Consider the following 18200-nt stretch of genomic DNA (forward strand, 5'->3'; position numbering starts at 1 on the left):
CCAGTGGGTCTGCTCAGTAGTTGGAGTAGTAGTTACTGAGAAGGTGTCATAAGAGGTTTCACTTTCATCAAGAACCACACCCACTTAAGGAAGTAGAACAAACAATAATCATTACAGGGACAATTATATCTGGTAATGACTTTAAAACAAATGTATGTTAAGAAGATGCTGAAGGGAGAAACAAACATCTGCATTATTGAAAGTGTCCCAGCCTCCCGTGATGAGTGGAAATAAAAAAAAAAAACATACAGTCAGGGAAAATCAGCCTTTCATGGATGATTTGTGTGCAGCCTGTGACCATAAAGAGTTGTGATGCAAACATTTTAGAAGCACTGACCCAGAGGAGTGACATCATAAAAACAGGAGAGCCTGCACTGCAGTATCATCCATTACATCTGCCGGGCTCAGAGTGACCGTCCTGTCTGCAGGAGCCACCTACAGAAGTAGGTCATGCTCAGGCTGTCCTGGTCGATTAGTGTCACCACAGCCCAGAGCAGCATATAGACTTCAGTGCAACCATTAGCAGCTCTGTGATTGGTCACAACAGGTAGGAATCATCATTCCCCTGCTGCTGTGCACTCATTTGCAGAAACAAACCATTTATGAATTAACTGTGCATAATAAGAGACTGGAGGGAGGCAGTGAGTCTCAAATGTAGCTGATGATCCTGATGCAACAACAACATGGAAAAAAAGTCATATTTTATTGAATATGAATAACAGTAACCTTTAACCTTACTTCTGTTATTTATCTATCAGTAACTTACTTTCTGGAAATACACCATACTGTATGTTGGTGAACTATTCAAATGTTATGTCACAAAGCTGACAGCACTACAAACTGAAAGTCAGCTCTCTCCTCGGTGTGTAATCTTTCAAATGTATTATATGAATGCAATAAGGAAATCTGAGAGACAGCATGTTAGGGTGTGGCTGATGTGTGATTATTACACACTACCCTTAAACGTCTCTCTCTCTCTCTCTCACACACACACACACACATCATAAATATGCCTTCGCTTTACAGGAACAGGACGTACGGTTTGTCCTTATAAGTCCCTAAAAATGTGACGGTGAACAGATTTGTGAGACCCCGCCCTCCATGTCAGGACTCTACCTTAGCCAAATAAGTTATCCTTAACTTTCCTCAGAAATTAGGTTCTGCCTCAGTAGGACCAGGTTTTGGTACTGCTCTTTACATGGTAAAAATAAGTTTACACATATATATGTACACACACACACACACAAGTTGGCACAGCTAGAGTCCTTTATTAGTCCCAAAATGAGGAATTAGAGTCACCTTTAGTGGGATACAAACCCATAACCTTTGAATAACTGCTCACAACCTTCATTAGAATTCCAATGCCCAACCCTGACCTTAAGCCTAAACTTCAGCAGTTCCTCAGAAAGACGGTTCTGCCTCATTAGGTCCAGGTTTTGGTCTCTATGAGGACTACTGGTCCTGACAAGGTCAGATTATATAGCAGGAAAGCTCCTGAAGAGGTAACAAATACAAGTACACACACACACAAACCTCTGGTATGTGTATCGCTGACCATTCTCACTTTAAAGAATGATGCTGGAGACGGATATTTACACATACCAGACTTCAGCAAACAATCGCTTCTCATAATATTCCCTGTGGTCAGGGTCACTGTGGAGGCTGATCTTGAAAAAGAAAAGCTGGGGAGAAAAAAACATAACCAGAGCAGCCCAGGAATAATAATAATAAGTACACATTTACATACAGAAGCTCAAAAATTGTCTGACACACTCCTGTAAACATCTCTCTGAGGTCAAAGGTTGTTTTTTTGAGTAAATTATGGACTCATTTAAATTTAATTTTAATCAAAAACATAATTAACAAAGCCAAAGGAGAAAAAAAAATACAGAGAAAGAAAAGTGAAGAAAAACACATACACATGCAATTTCACATTTTTTTCTTTATTTTAACTCGGTCAAGCTAAAACTACATATACTATACATTAAATTTCATTTAACCTTTAGTAAAAAATAAAACCGTTATTAATTCTTGTTTGTATCCCAGCTTGTTGCCAAGAAACATTTTACACTTTAGCTTGGAGACTTCTGGGTAATAACAGAAGACATAAAGTAGCAGAATCATGCAATGGATTTTAATCCTGATAATTGGACCATGGATAAGAGTTGACTCTGTCAGACATCGGCTGAAAGTTTCGCAACACAGTGAATCATCATAAACCTTCCTCACTCATGACAAAATATTTTTAAATAACAGATGTTTTCTGTTATTACTGTGTGACTTCATGATGACACCATATAAGAGAAGAAATGAATGGCACAAGAAATTTTTATGCAAACCCAGTCCTTTGTTTGACATGCATTTCTCTACTTCACATATGTACAGTATAAAATAATAGAAAAAATATAATCAAAATCTTTGGCGTCATGCTTGCAAAAATAAAAACAAGAGACTTAACAAATCAAATCCCGGTGAATCCGTGTCAGTGCACCAGGTGAGCTCAGTTGTACATGGTCATGTGGAGCCACTGGAACCAAAGAGAAAACACTTGGGTTTATTTTCTGTATTAGTAAAGCAGATAAAGGAGGAGGAGTCAAAGTCACACACATAGTTACTGTGTCTGTGTTCATACCTGTCTGTAGCTGACGGTTATCATTCCCATTCCTGCCATGTCGAACGCTTGAAATTTGTCTGTAGAAAGAGCAAAAACAGAGGAACCTTCAACTGTGATAACCCTTAAATGTTTACTGTGTTGGGACATTTTTCTAGGGTTGGCCCAGATATACAGATAATGATTACTGTCCGTGCGAACAACGCAATTGAGTTACACTCCATACAGGGCCTGGATAGCTCAGTCGGTAGAGCATCAGACTTTTAATCTGAGGGTCCAGGGTTCAAGTCCCTGTTCAGGCGATAGAAGTTTTAAAATATTAACATTAATGAAACACTTCACAGTAACTGTTGTCAGCGATCTGTTCACACTGAGTGCATCCTAGATATGTCTTCTGTCTCTACATTATCATTACATCTGGTGTCACAGCCCCTTTAAACTCACTGTCCTGTCCTCTCGTGAACCAAATCAAACTATGCACAGTGTATATTTTAAGTTGTTGTTGTTGCCAGGTGAAATTCTCACATTATTTTTAACATGTTACTTGATCATTTAAACAAAAGCAAAAGGGTCTTAAACATCGTCTCTGTTCTAACATGCACATGAAAATATTCTATTATCTCTTCCTCTCATATATCCTCCCATCTTTTTTCCCACACCTCCTCCATCACCTGACTCATCCTTCCTCTCCTCTCTTTATGCCTCTCACTTCCTCCTTTGTTCTCCCTGAGGTCATTCGCATGTGTAATTAGCAGCAGGAAGGTTCAAATTATTTTGGTTGTGAGTGATTTATACGTGATCAAGTTTCCCTTACGCATCATGGTCTCCATTTTCATCACCAGGTACAGAAAGCCGGGGTAACTGATGGTCATGTCAGGCTCCGTGTATCTCAGTCCGACCAGCTGCATCACCAACTCATCCACAACGATCCCTGAAGCAGAGAAAAGAAAAGACCCAGTCAACAGTGACTATGCATGTTTTACACAAGTATAATTAGAAATACTTCAATCAATTTACTGTATGCTTAATTTGATTGAATTATTACTTCTGTATTGTTAGGGTAAACACACATGCTAGTATAAACACAGTTTAATCGATCAAACAATTGATGGGTGACTGGCAAAAAATAAAGAATGTAGGAAACTTTAATTATAGGATTTGAGACTATGCAAATAAAAACAAAATCAAAATATTAACAACACATCTAGTATATTAAAGGTAAAATGTCAAATACATCTCGTGAAATGAACAATAATGGTCAACACTCTTCCTGAGTCGCTTCCTGATGAAGCAACAACTAAATTTAGGCGACACTAAAAGTTAAAACGTTAACAATGTGTTAAAACATAAAGCAAGACATGGTGTGGTGTTAAATATCATTCTTAAAAACAAAGAATGTTAATTCCTAATCTATCCAGTTCCCTCCAACTTTGTGGATGAACAATGTTGTATGGCAATGTCAAAAAAAGAGAGGTGCTATGGCGCCCCCTGTTGGTCACATTTCTCTTTACATAGAGTTACATATGAACCACTAACTGCAGCTGGGAAACATTATTAAGTGCCGTGTATTCATCTATGTCACAGTGTGTCCTCAGTCCTACCTGCTGCCTTCAGAGCAGGAGCCACCTCTTGATACTCAAGGTGCTTCGTTTTGTTCTTGTCAAACGCCAAAAAAATATCCTGAGGAGAGAATTCACACAGCACTCAGACACTGAGAGCATGAGAAAACTGCCCATGCACTGAAATAAACTTCACATTTGCAGAGGTCTACACAATTATGTGGTGCTTTTTAGGTTTAGGGTACATTTTGTACTTGTGTTACTAAGTGCTCAATAATGGGCATAAATTATTTCTTTCGCTTTACTTAAAATGGTAAGTGAAAAATATTCTGAGCAGCACAAGAGTGCAACATGAATGGTTTTACAGAGAATGATTAGGACTAAGATTAGCAGTATATTTGTTATCTCAGAATAAGCCCTGTACATCTACATCATTATGTTTCTGCTGTAGCTCAGAACTGAAATGAAATGAATGGTGAGGGAAGTTCTATTATGTCGGTTGCACTCGACTCTTTCCATTTTCAGTAAGAAGACCCAGGTTTGCGACGTGGTTGGAACAAGGGCCTTTCTACATGGAGTTTGCATGTTCTCCCCGTGTGTGCGTGGGTTTTCCACAGTCCAAAAACATGCAGATTTGGGGATTAGGGAAATTGGACACTCTAAATTGTAGGTGTCAGTGTGAGAGTGTCAGCTGGGATTGGCCCAGCGACCCTCATGTGGAGGATAAAGTAAATAATAACAAATTGTATCCATGTTGAAGTGTGTTGATAAGCTTACCGTCCACCTCTTGATCTTATCCCACAGACCCTGGAACTCATTCCATGTCAGCCGAGCGATGCCCTGGCTCTGGATAAACCACGGAAGTCAAGGAAAAATGAATTGGGCACATCACAACAGACCAGAACAGTGACAAATCTGGAACATACACAGCTCGTATACTACTGAGATTCTGCTCAAGAGTGAAGGAGAGCCGTGTTCTTCTAAAGCAAACAGAACTAACGTATAAAGAGAAAAGAAACACATCAGAATTACTACAATGAGTGAAGTCACAGTGAAGTCTGTGAGTGTTATTTCAAAATGTATCAAGTCTGAAAAGCTCAGACTTTTAATTAAAGTCAGTTCAAGTTTCTTACTTAAGGGAGTATTTATATGTTTTTATATGTTTATAATTAACTGACTGCCACCTGTGACATAGCCTCAAAGATGCAGTAAGCACTTTACAGTTTGTATAAATAAAGATCCTGATGGTAAATACATACATATGTGGAAATGTAATTCATACTTCTATATTTTAAAACATACAAGCACTTAATTGAATGAATTCTGTGTCAAATATAAAGTGTGTTTTTTCCAGGATACATCCATGAGGACCACCAGGCTCTTGCAGTGCTCGAGAGCCAGGTTCTTCTCACTGCCGGCCAACACTGAAGACAACAGATTAAAATCATCAGAGAGCATTTTAACACGCGTGACGCTGCGCGTGATGAAGTGATTTCAACGTTTGCACTGTTGTTGAGATGTTTAGACAGAAATCAGAGCGAGACGTCACTGACCTCCTCCCTGTATGGCTTCAGTCAGGAGGGAGTAGAGATGCACTGGTTTACATAATTCCTTCTGATGAACGGAAAACAGGAAACGTTAATAAAACAAGATGTAGCGTACACAGAGAGAGAGACTGCTCTTCATACATCTACATTCAAAACAGGGACTTGAAGCCAGTATTTTCACATATTTATTACCATGAATCTTCTTTCTACCACACAAGGGCACATTTTTGCAGATGTGAACTGACCCTAGCTCTGCAGATAAATCTCACCTTGTTGGAGTGCTTTAAGAAAAGCTGTCTCATAGATGTAGGGGGAGGGAGAGCCGCCTGGTGAGGATATGAATGCTGCAGAAAGAAAAACACAGTATTTCTGGTTCATGTGTATGAATTCAGCTTACCATGACATTGTGGTTTAGTTGGCAGTCAAAGTAAAAATCAAAAATCAATCTGCTTGCTGGCATCTATCCCAGCATGCACTGGGTGGGGAGTGGACACACCCTTAAAGTGTGACAAAAAGCTAACATGACGGCACTGACAGACATTAATCTGCAGGAGTTTGGGCCGTTCACAGACAGCACAGACACTACAAACTGTGCTAATCTAGGATTATTTTTCTGTAGTCCCCAAAATAATACCTTGATCAGTAACATTCATGCGTGAAGCACGGGCACATGATAGGAAACAAAACATACTTATTTACAGGAGCCTGGACGGCCTTTTAATCTGAGGGTCCAAAGGCTCATAGAATAATCTCACTGACATAGACTGCAATAAGCCACAGCTGTGCTTATGATAAATACACAATATCAGATCTGACATAGAGATGTGAAGAGTGCTTTCACACCTGTAACCTGATCACCCAGGATATTCATCAGATCTGAATGGGGTCCAACTTTTCAGCCTTTCATTTTTCACATTAACTTCATTGTGTGAACGACAACCAGTTAAACTTGTCTCCTACCTCTGCTACAGAGATGTCCTGCGTCGGTTGTTGAGCTGCACTGTTGAAAAGGATCAAATTCTATTGTTAGAATCATCATTTGTGACCACAGGAAAAAGAAAATGCAAAACGAGGATGTTAAATAATTTACATTCTCAGAGGTTCAGAAATAAATCCACATAGTACAGTGTTAATTTACTCATTTATTAAAGATGAGGTTGGATAAATATAGTTTTGTTGTTATTGTCAAATTTATTGGCTATAAAATTGACCCAATGACTCACATGGCTGTGTTGCCCTGTTCAGTTAGCACCCGCAGGAGGAAGGAACCCTGCTGATTTGGTTCAGCGGTGGAAGGAATGATGATGTAGCGACCTGGAGGAAGGGAGCCACGGAGAACAACTTCCCTGCGTGTGGAGTAATGAGGGCAGGAGAGGACAGGGCGAATCTTCAGGTCCTCAGAAGACAGGTATGTCTGGGATGGTTGTGCCTGTTAGGAGAGCACTGATTTAGAGTATGTGAAATCATCAGCACACATAACAATAATGATTATGGTACCAATAGGAAACATGAGACAGGTCTAAATGATCAGGTACAGAGCCTGGATAGCTCAGTCGGTAGAGCATCAGACTTTTAATCTGAGGGTCCAGGGTTCAAGTCCCTGTTCAGGCGTGTGTAGTTTTAAGTAAAACAGATGATGAGAGTGATATTCCACTGTTAAGTCCAGATGTAACCTGCCATCATCTTCTAAATCAGCCATCCCAAATTTAAGTGAGTGAAATCTGAAAATCCACTCGAACCACAACACAAATCAACACACAACACTAATGTCAAATATACATAATCTCAAGGCACTTCATACAGTAAGACCAAGACCATACAATAATAAAGAGAGAAAGGGAAATACAACAGCTCAATTGGCATCAGAGGATGTTAGCTGAGCTGGTGATCACTAATGTGTCCTGTGGACGGATTGTGTTCATGCAGTGCAGGAATATGGTCAAACGCAACCTCCAAATGTGGTTTCTGATCAGATCTGAGGATGTATTCTGTATTTAACGTGATCCACATGTAAGTGAAGTGTATAATTCAGGACAGATGTAAATAGCAGGTCTGAATGGGGCCATAGATCATGTCGAGTCTGTACGTCACTGAGTTTCGACTACAATGACGTCTCCAGTGCATCACTCAGTGTTTAAGGTAAATTCAAATAATTATGATATCATCAATATCAATATCCTTGGCTGGTATTGTATTTGCACTGGATACTGAATTATGCTCAGTGTGCATATACAAACCTGTGATTTGATGCAGTCTGTTCTCAGAGCGGCAAATGGTTGGGACATCAGCCATAACAAGATGGTTCGTGTGAAGAGGATTATGTACACACAGTATTTGGATTGTAATTTAACATACAGTATATTTTACTCAAACTGAAGATTAAGCTGCTGTTTTGACTCTTAAAAGCTGAGGCATTGAACATCTCTCACCTGAACTGGGACTTCAATCATATGACATTTCTGTTCACAGACATTGATATTTGTGATGTGTGTTTTCTGGGACTTTTAAAAGCCTTTGTAGCTATGATGAAAGCAGGTCAGGGGTTAGATTTGGGTTTAGATTAGGGTTAGGGTAAGGGTTAGGCACTTAGTTGTGATGGTTAAGGTTAGAGTAAGGGGCTAGGGAATGAACAATGTCAATGATGTGTCCTCAATAAGATATAAAAACAAGTTTGTGTGTGTGTGTGAGAGAGTACCAGGAATATATGCAGGGATATGGCAAGGTCTGCACGTCTACGCCTCTGGTGTTTCTGCATCAGGGCCAAAACAAAGGAGCAGGTCTTCTGGGAGCCGGTGCTGTTACTGTCCACCTCTGACAGATCGAAGAAGAACTGAGGATTCTGCCAGAACCAACCTGGTGACACACACACAGTTTTAGGCATTGACTTTTATTCATTTGGACAGCCGAAACAAAGCAGTAATCCTAACCTTAACTTTAACCATTATTCCAGGAAAGGTCCTAAAGAAACAAGTACACACACAGTTCTAATGCTATACTTAGCATTAACTTGTATAACATTAGTGATAAATCGTCAAATGTCTTATTATTGACTTTTCGGTATGGAGATAAACTATTAACATGTTGCCATAGGTTGTGGATGTGTTCAAATAAAGTGATTGAGTAAAACATTATACAGTATGCTCATTATAGCAGTGCTAAAACAACAAATATAAGATTCTTGCACGGTACTGTACAATTTTTTTTAATATGTAAAGATTTTTAAGATGTTGTAATCAATCCCTTGTGACAAAGAAATAGAAATGTTATGGTTTTACGTGAACGTTATTATATTTTAGGGTTGGGTGATGTTCATTGGGATGTTGTTTAGTAAATCATTGCCATGAACAACAGAATATCTTACCCAGGTGTTGAGGGAGATGGACACATTAATTTCATGTTATAGCAAAGATAAATTAGTGTGTAAGATAAATGTATAAATAACTATAAATAAAACAAAAAGACAACTGCTACACAACTATATAGAACGTCCAATGAAAAAATGAACATAAGTGAAAAATTGGTCTTGTGCCTCTCTTTTCAACAGCTGCAAATAAATAAACATGTTGTAATTCAGTGGTTTGGCGTTGCCAAATGAGCCTGGAGCAAGTGAATTGCCTAATCACCGTAAACTAGGTTGTCCTGGGTCGACAGACAGAAAGACAGACATAGTACCTCTTTAAAACTGTTACTGAAGACGGAACAAATAAGCCTGACTCAACTCGAAACATCGGATTAAATACTATACAAACAGTTCCCATTCTAAACAGGCATAAAAGGGGATTATCTTTTTGGTCTTAGCAACCAAGCCTGGAAACCAGTAACATTCAATTACTCTCTGTGAATGCTCCAGAGCAAAAAGCCTCACTGGGGAAAGGACATTACTGATCATATTTTGAAGGAACTCTTATAACGTGAAAGAGGAAATGCGCAAGAATGTAACAATTGTGCAAATTTAAAACAGTTCTCTCTTTAGTTGAGATGATCTTAAGGCAGTTATGGACGGTGATATTATCAAACATCATGTGTCATCATTTGCTTTACCCCCTCGGGGAGAACCTCCTGCTGTGATGCGTGGCACCCAGTTCCCATGAAGCATGATGCAGGACCATGGCTGCACACTGGAGCTTGAATCATTGAAGTTTTCACACAAGTGACACACCTCCATCACCTCAAACTGCTGTCGAAAGTCCGATATTGACATCCTGATTGAAAGAACACATATTCTTCTTAGTCCACTGTCTCGGTTCAACTCAATCAACAGAGTCAGCGGTGCACAGTGTAACAGCAGCTGTGTTTGTGTAGCTTTTATACGACTGTGTTTCAAAACGCGTGTTTGCCTTGTGGTTCCTGGCGAAACTCGGGGCAGAGTTTTTGTTTTATGTTTACAGAGGGCGGATATGAACAAGCAAGAATCAAGTCAATGATGCATGTCACATAGAGACAACGCTGAATCACAAGGACAACACAAACTTACCAGAACTCGCCATCCTCCCGTCTGATTCTCTGCAGTCTTTTCTGCTCCTCAGGGCTCACTCTGTTCCACTCTGGACTGCAAAGAGACGTGAAGACACAAAAAGAAAGAGACTGTTTTTAGTTTTGCACAAAATATTACATATTATCTACCATTTTACCACAGGATTCATAAACTCAGAGATGATGATAGGGAAACAGACTAACTTTGATGTGCACATGATAATGTTTTATTATATTTGACTAGTTATCTAATGTAAATGACCAATGTCCTTAACCTTTATTTGCAAAAACAAATTGCTCAAGTGCAAAAAAACAGTGATGATATGTGACAATGCAAATTTTGAAATTAAGAAGTTTATTAAGAAATCCTGGCCCTTTTATTGTGGGTAAACAGCGTATATGTGCGCATCTCATAGACTACATGGGTGATTATCTATTCATAGTCATCTTGAAACATCTGATTCTGTCCTTGTGATAGTTGAACACACACGGGGAGCAGCGTACAGAAAGATCATTAAATATCAAATACTGTATGTAAATACAGACAAATAGATCAACAACAGGAGTCAAGACACATGGAATCATTTTAGACTAAAAGCAAACCAACTGGCTCAGCAGAGGTGGCTCACAGCATGACTATTTTCAAATGACAGCTCAACTGAGGTGCTTCTGTGTAGAGTTTGCATATTCACTCTGCATGTGCTCCGGCTTATTCCCATAGTTAAAAAACATAGTCCTGTGTTTAGCGAGTGACCAGGGTCACCCCTGCCTCTGACCCAGTGTCAGCTGAAATTGGCTTCACTTCCCCCCACAATGCATAACTAGCAACATTTGTGTGTTTCACGTTTTCCTTTTTAAGTCAAGCACAGATCACTGTCAACTTTGAATTTTGAACTTAATTTGAATTTGAACTTGAACTTAAATCAAGGAGACAGACCAGACCCACAAACATGAGACTGAGCAGACCAAGACACCAATAATAACAACCTGAAACAAACAAACAAACAAACAACCATCTCAGGGAGATTTAGAAACAGAGATTACATTAATCCTGCAGGTTTGCAAATGGTTTCTTTATCATTCAATACTAATCGGGCTGTAAACCTGTCTGATCTGGCTCATGCTGGTGTGTACCCACCCATTAACATCACTCCAGGGCCCCTCCCACTCAGTGTTTCCCCAGGGGTTGAGGATTCGCACTAAATCCTCTGTGCCATGTGCCGACTTCACCTTTCAGAGACAAAGAAAAACAGAACACGTGAGAGCAGTAGAAAGAAAAGGCAAAGAAGGATCAGTGTTTCTACTAAGGAGGTTCACAAATCCTCCATTTAAACTCAACAATGAAGTCTGAATGGCAATGTTGTCATACCTCATTCATCTACCCATTCTGACTCCATTTACCCAGACACCACAATTAAAGGATAAAATAGCTCTTGGATCTCAGTTTAAAATGAGCACACCAGATAGAAGTTCATCCTGTCACCTTAGACCTACCTGCATACATTATTTAATGATTTAAGTTTTCACAGACTACTAAACGCAGCTGCCCAGCTGATCTTAAACCGATCTGAAAGGGTACATGTCAGTCTGCTGCTCATCCACCTTCACTGGCAGTCAATGGCAGCCGGAATTAAATTCAGCTCACTGACCTTTGCCTACTGACTGACCTCTAGGTCTGCGTCAGTCATGTACAGCAACACTATTGTACAGACATAGGCCGCACTGTAGTTTTCTATTACATGGTAACCTATATTCTCTGCCACATGAACACAATGTGCAGAGGGAATGTATGTGTGAACGCAAACTCCAGCAGAATAGTGAATGTGCAGAAGAGCCTCCTGCCTTCTCCCTATATAATCGACAGTTCATGACTGAGTGATCTCATGTGAGAACATGGCAAGGATCCACATCCAGTGAATGAGAGACTGTCTTGCCCCCTGCATACTCAATCCAACCACCAACCCCTTACGTGGATTCTCCAGAGATCCCCCAAGCTTAAAGTATCTGACCCGGACAATGTCCCACTGCGGTCATCATATGTAAAACAGCAAACTACGGAGTATGTCCAGATCCAGACCTCTGGACATTAAGCAGGATTCCTCAGGATTGTTTAATTAAATTGTAGTTGTAAATAAATCCCATTGTAACAATGGGATTTATTCTAAAACCTAATCTAAACCCATAAAAGTCACAAAGCCTGCTAGAGTCAAACTGTAAGAAATATAGATAGATAGAAAAGATGAATTTTAGCTGACACTTGTTCAAACCGTGGAGATTACCTTCTCTACTGCAGTCAGAGAGTAAGCATGTCTGAACATGATCCCGAGTTCATTCCTTGTTTCCAGAGCACCCTTAAAGGAAAAAGGAAAAAAACATCCACCCACAGTCAGGCAGGACAAGAAAATGCATGACTCATCACATATACAGCATGTAAATGTCAGAGGGAACTTGTTCTCAAGTCTTCCTGCTGTCACGCCTGTTCCACCATACCTGGCAGTTGGCACAGTTGATGAGCGCTCCTTTAGAAAGCAGGTGTCGGAGGATGGTAGGGAGGTCTTGAGGCAGCAAGGAAATGTTCAAAACCTCAGTTACCCCACCTGTCATATCCACCATGGCCTCATGAGGGAAGCCCATGTCCAGAGCTCTGTAGCCGCCCTTCAGCCTGGGACAGGGAGGTAGAAAACATAAGACCGGTATCAAGTGATCAACAATAAGACATAGGGGTCGACAGAATGTTATTCTGCACACAAAGGCTCACAAAAGGAAAAGGGTAAAAAAGCACTTTCTAGTATGTGTGAATTTACCTTCTGACATTGTTTGTGTACATGGGAATGTTGTAATTTGATCTCGATGTTAGAGGAGGTTATAAAAACAAAAGAGACGATGTTCTGCACTGCTGATCATTTATTCCAATCACTTGTATTTGGGTGGGTCTGACTGACAGCTAGTTTACTTAACATCTGTCTACACCTGCAATCGTGCACCTCTTGGATTGTCACGTGAGGAGTTTCTCATAGACCTTCACACAAACAAAGTGAAAAGGAGAGGTTTTAATCTGTATCTGTAATAAAATGAAATAATGTGCACACGCACGCACGCACGCACACACACACACACACACACACACACACAGACACACACACACACACACACACACACACACACACACACACACACACACACACACACAAAGCTTTCTCCTTCTATGCACCATGGACATGGAATGAGGTGAAAAACATAACTTTACTAGAGACACTGCCTTCTTTAAACACCATCAAAGGAAGAATGGACCGTCATGAAAAGAAAACATGTTGTTTTTGAGGGCTTCAGGTTAAGAATCTTGTTGGTATGGCCTGTATACTTCTGCACTTTACTTTATTATGTCTCTCTTCTTTACACTTTTTTAACTGCTTCCCGTCAGATTTTATATTCTGTTCTGTTGTGAGTTTTATATCTCAAATTGTTTTGTCTCCATAAATATTTGTATCTCAATGGGCTCTTCCTGACTAAATGAAGGATAAATAAATTAAAACATAAATACAAACACACACACAGAATGACAGAGACTCACTTGGCATAGGCCTTCTCCAGCAGTGAACTCCAGAACTCATAGTGGTCTGGGGAGCTGAGGTAGATCAGTTTGTTGTTTTGAGTCGGCAACAAGTCGTCGATCCTGACCTCCTCCCACTGACCGTACTGCCAGAACTACACAGAGTGTGAAACGCACGTTTTTATAATAAAGACCATGAAACGTGCTCAGGAATACATACATACACACAAACATACAATTATTCCTAATCCTGTTACTGTAACTCCAGGTAAATCACCAACAAGACAAGACATGACACCAACACCTGTGCAACACAGACAACATGTCAGGGAATATTCTGGTATTTACCTTGAAGGTGAAGCTACCATTGTATCCTTCCTTGAAGCTTTGTTCCAGAGGCACAACCTTGATGAGCAGAGATCGGTGCACAGCAAGCGATGCGATGGCAGAGAGAAACCAGCAGTCATCTGAAGAAGACAAGTTTACGTCAGAGGATATGGAAACACTTTCACGTTATATCCTCCTCTGTGAGCAGCTGTGATTATCCATTGTACTTTATCCTCTCCATGTTTTCTCTGTATATTTTATTCAATACTAAACACGGTACAAGTAAGAGTTCACATAAAATCAATCCATGCCAAATATCAAGACGTGGAGAATGATGTACTGTTTCTCCTCTTAATGTGAACTGAAGTTGAGCGGTTTTGACTCATTTTTGATAAATAGTTGAGTAGTTGACGATTAGTTTAGTAATCATTGACTAATCGTTGCAGCCGTGCAATTCAACATTCACTCCCAAAACCAATTTACCTTCACCAATTAACTGGACCCCATCCTGAGCCCATTCTAACTCCACAAAGAAAGAACCCATTCAAATCTATTCTTGCTGGATCCTTCTACTTACTGAGTTTCCCCTGGCAAATGTCCAGGTGTGTAGCTCCATTAATGATGAATTGAGGTGATGGACAGATCTCCTGGGAACAGCAGTGAATATAATGGCAGAGGAAAACAAGAGAGAAGAAATGAAAGACAGAAAAATGAGATGATGAAAAATAAAACAGGATGTAACCTGTCTGAGAGCGGCCTGCCAAAGGGAGGGGCGGCTAATGCCATCAATCTAAAAATGTGGCCTTAATATTTCAAATAATTGTCTTATCCAGAGTCTGACAGGAGGATTATTATTTCCAAAAAAGATCTAAACACTAAATCAATTAATTTTATTAACTAATTCTTTGACCCATTATCCTCATAAACTTCAGTTACTGCGATTCTTCAGTTACTGCTTTAAACCTGCTTTTATGAACGGATCTAACGTTTTAATATTAGTAATAATCAGCATAATCACAGCATAAATGACAAATACACACATACACATGTACAATATAATCTGCATTTAAAGGACATATTCCAACAATAAGCACATTATTTTTGATGATACATTACACAAACTGACTTTCCTCTAAAAATAAATACATATGAGCAAAAACAGTGAAAAACCACTGCATACTATAAGACATCACTGTGTTTTCTGGCTGTGCTTTTGTCAAAGTCGCGTCTTATTTTTGTCTTATCTTGTATTAATCTAAGCAGTAAATGAGGGTAATACCAACATGTGCATGCAGTCACATGCTCTGTGGACGTTTACTTTCTCAGGACAATTCGCCTGTCTTCATGTTATTCTGTAGAGTGCGAGAATTCAGTGAGTTTGTGTTTACATTTGAGCGCAGTGACATTCCACTGTACCAGTAAAGCAGGAATAATGTGTATTTTGGAAATTAAGTGACACGATGGACAAAAGGATTCATACGGACGCCAGAGGAGTTCACTTTACGTTCCACACATAAAGTGTTTGTGTTTGACCTGTGGATATCAAACATCACAGGAGATATTTAACATAAGCCTGCTAGGTTTCCTTTTCAATACGAGAAATCTGATGCAACTTTCAACAGCAAAACCTTTAAAAAAGTTTCATTAATGACAAGAGGCCAAACGTATGACCTCCGACCTTTCCTCACACCCGTCACAGACGTACTGAACATACAAAGATGGCGTTGGTCTCAAACAAAACAGCTAACAGCTGGTAAGTGGTCAGATGCAAACACTGGGACGTGGAACTAATTCAATGGTAAATATACAGATCCAGGGGCAAAACAAGTAGCACATAAGTGTCCCATTCTCTGGTGGTTTGTTGGATTATGTTCAGCTGTTTTTTGATAACATTTATTCACTTCCAGAAATGCATTGATTTTCAAACAAGGTCTCGTAATTAATGATAATGGCTTTGGCTTGACTTTGTGGTGGTGATAAAACGATGTGGTAACATGTTGACAACTGACATACTTATTGTGTTCTGTATATAATCCTACAGGTTTTTATCATTCATAATAATTGTTTTCAAAATATGACAAAGGTCTTTTAGAATAGATTTTATTTCTTAAGAACAAATGTATGATTTAACTGCAGATATTGATGGAGAGGCTCAGCATTTGCTCAGACAACATTCTCTGCAGTTTCAACACGTATGCTTTGAAATCCATCACAAACATCCTGGAGACTTATCTGATAGTTTCTTTTTTTTTAAAGGACTGAAAGATGATGAAATGCTTTCCTTCATTTTTCACAATTTCAATGAAAGTTACTTTTAACATGAAAGTGAAAGAAACAAAGTGCTATGACTCATAAGAATAATGTTATAAATGCAACCTTTGACACTTGTTTTATCTTAAACTGCTTGTCTTTCATTTCCACTTCAGTGTCATGACGTGAAGAAGCTGTTTTTATCTCTCCTTTTATATGTGTCGCACATTTATTTAACTCAAGAGAAGAGGCATTCGTCACGTTCATTAGTTCCTGTTGACCTGCAGGCATTTGTGTTCTCAGAGTGAAGACTATCCTGAGGCAACAAACAGAAGTGAAGACACACAACAGCAGGTGCCAGTCTGATGCCTGACACTGTACCCACCTTCAGAGGGATCTGAGTGTCTTTCTGTGACCAGGACTTAAACCCCAAAGAGTCCATTAAACATGTGAGGGACCAGCCAAAATGTCCTCACTCTATATATAGTGTATACATGTTTGGTCCTCACAAAATGACAAATACAAGAACCTACACACACACACGCCCTGACTTTCATTCATTTGAACACCCTAATCAAAGCATTATCTCCAAACTTAACCATAACCACTTAATGCCAAACCTTGACCTAATCGCAATTAAAAAATTTAAAAAATAGACTTAACCTGTTTGTCAGAAATGAGGTCCTGCCTCATTAGGACCAGGTTTCAACAACGCCCTCATTCCCCAAAACTTGGTGGGCAGATAAATGAGACCAGAATGGACAGTGCAATTCAATTTATTATAATTATTATGTTAATATTTAATTAAAATACAACTCCCCCCCCCCCCCCAGATTCTTATTTATTCATACCAATAATCCATCAATAATATATATATATAGGGGTGGTTTGGTTTAGCATACTATAAAAAGGTTTTAAACGGGGATAAGAATAATAAGAATAATACTGGTTACACAGCATCTTCTTACGCAGTGAATTAGACATTTGAATCTCAATAACGCGCACACACACACACGTACTACATGTACACACATACACAGAACCACACTGTAATATAAGTAACTTTAAATGTCTGTCTAATATACATAGTATGTGTGTTGTATATACACATATGTTGTATATATGCATATACAATACTCATACAATGTAAATCTTATCGCCTGACTTGCTAATATCGTGCAGCTCTACTTCAAATGAAATAAAACAATGGATAACAGCACTTTAATAAAGGAGCTTTGTTATTTTTTAAATGTACCTTTGGTCGCTTCCACCTGACCCCGGGCTGCATCTCCAGCTCACCCAGCGGGAAGTGATGGTCCACGAAGAGCCCGTCCCGCCCCACCGCGCTCACCTCCCCGCTCTCTGGAGGCATGTCTCCGCTGAGCAGGTCCGCCAGCCAGCGGCGGGACTGAGAGCCGAGCAGCTCGTCGGAGCAGACCGAGTCCACATCGTCGAAGGAGTTCTCAGACGACACACTCAGAGACTTTATCATGTCCACGGCTTGAGATATTGTTTTACTTTTGTTCCGTTTCCAGAATGCGTGAAGCTTTCACTGGAGCAGGTAATAAACACACACTACGCAGAGGCCACGCCCCCTGGGAGTGGACGCTCACCTGAGGTAATGAAGGCAATGCAGGTCAGACACTCCCGCAGGTTTCCAGTTCGTTCACCTTCATTTTTCACTCAGCAATATTGTGTAAATGTATTATTATTATTGTTCTTAACTTCTGTTGCCAACACAATCAAACCAGCACCCTCCATAGATACATGTTGGCCTTGGTGACCGTTCTATCGTAGTTATACATTTAATAGCCACTAGGGGGCGACGCTGCTGGTTGTACAAAGAACTCTGAATGGAAATTTATGGGAAACTAGGTCTATTA

The 18200-nt window shown here is 39.7% G+C and overlaps 1 protein-coding gene and 2 non-coding genes across 3 annotated transcripts; 2 read left to right on the top strand and 1 right to left on the bottom strand.

Annotated features, from left to right (window-relative positions):
• Positions 1-1927: 1927 nt before the first annotated feature.
• zgc:85932 (uncharacterized protein LOC405875 homolog) lies at positions 1928-17886 on the bottom strand. The gene is made up of 20 exons (XM_058633013.1): positions 17573-17886; positions 14645-14714; positions 14089-14207; positions 13762-13895; positions 12681-12852; positions 12470-12541; positions 11329-11420; positions 10192-10266; positions 9759-9919; positions 8413-8570; positions 6941-7146; positions 6678-6717; positions 5987-6061; positions 5724-5784; positions 5530-5594; positions 4948-5016; positions 4213-4291; positions 3426-3542; positions 2633-2691; positions 1928-2527 (listed from the first exon to the last, which is right to left on the bottom strand). The coding sequence occupies exons 1-20, from the start codon at positions 17807-17809 to the stop codon at positions 2501-2503; spliced, it is 2088 nt and encodes a 695-aa protein (XP_058488996.1). The 5' UTR covers positions 17810-17886; the 3' UTR covers positions 1928-2500.
• On the top strand, positions 2841-2913 carry trnak-uuu (transfer RNA lysine (anticodon UUU)). The gene has a single exon. It is a non-coding gene; the product is annotated as a tRNA-Lys (tRNA).
• trnak-uuu (transfer RNA lysine (anticodon UUU)) lies at positions 7256-7328 on the top strand. The gene has a single exon. It is a non-coding gene; the product is annotated as a tRNA-Lys (tRNA).
• Positions 17887-18200: the final 314 nt, after the last annotated feature.

This window comes from Solea solea, chromosome 7, assembly GCF_958295425.1.
Source record: "Solea solea chromosome 7, fSolSol10.1, whole genome shotgun sequence".
Classification (NCBI taxonomy): Eukaryota; Metazoa; Chordata; class Actinopteri; order Pleuronectiformes; family Soleidae; genus Solea; species Solea solea.

Bases quoted from the DNA above. Each gene is read 5' to 3' on its own strand.
- zgc:85932 (XM_058633013.1), bottom strand. From the start codon at position 17,809: ATGATAAAGTCTCTGAGTGTGTCGTCTGAGAACTCCTTCGACGATGTG. The intron at 7,147-8,412 runs GTACTCTCTCAC...CTCTCCTAACAG, and splicing joins TATCCCTGCATATATTCCTG to GCACAACCATCCCAGACATA. The intron at 5,785-5,986 runs GTGAGATTTATC...TCCGTTCATCAG, and splicing joins TCTTAAAGCACTCCAACAAG to AAGGAATTATGTAAACCAGT.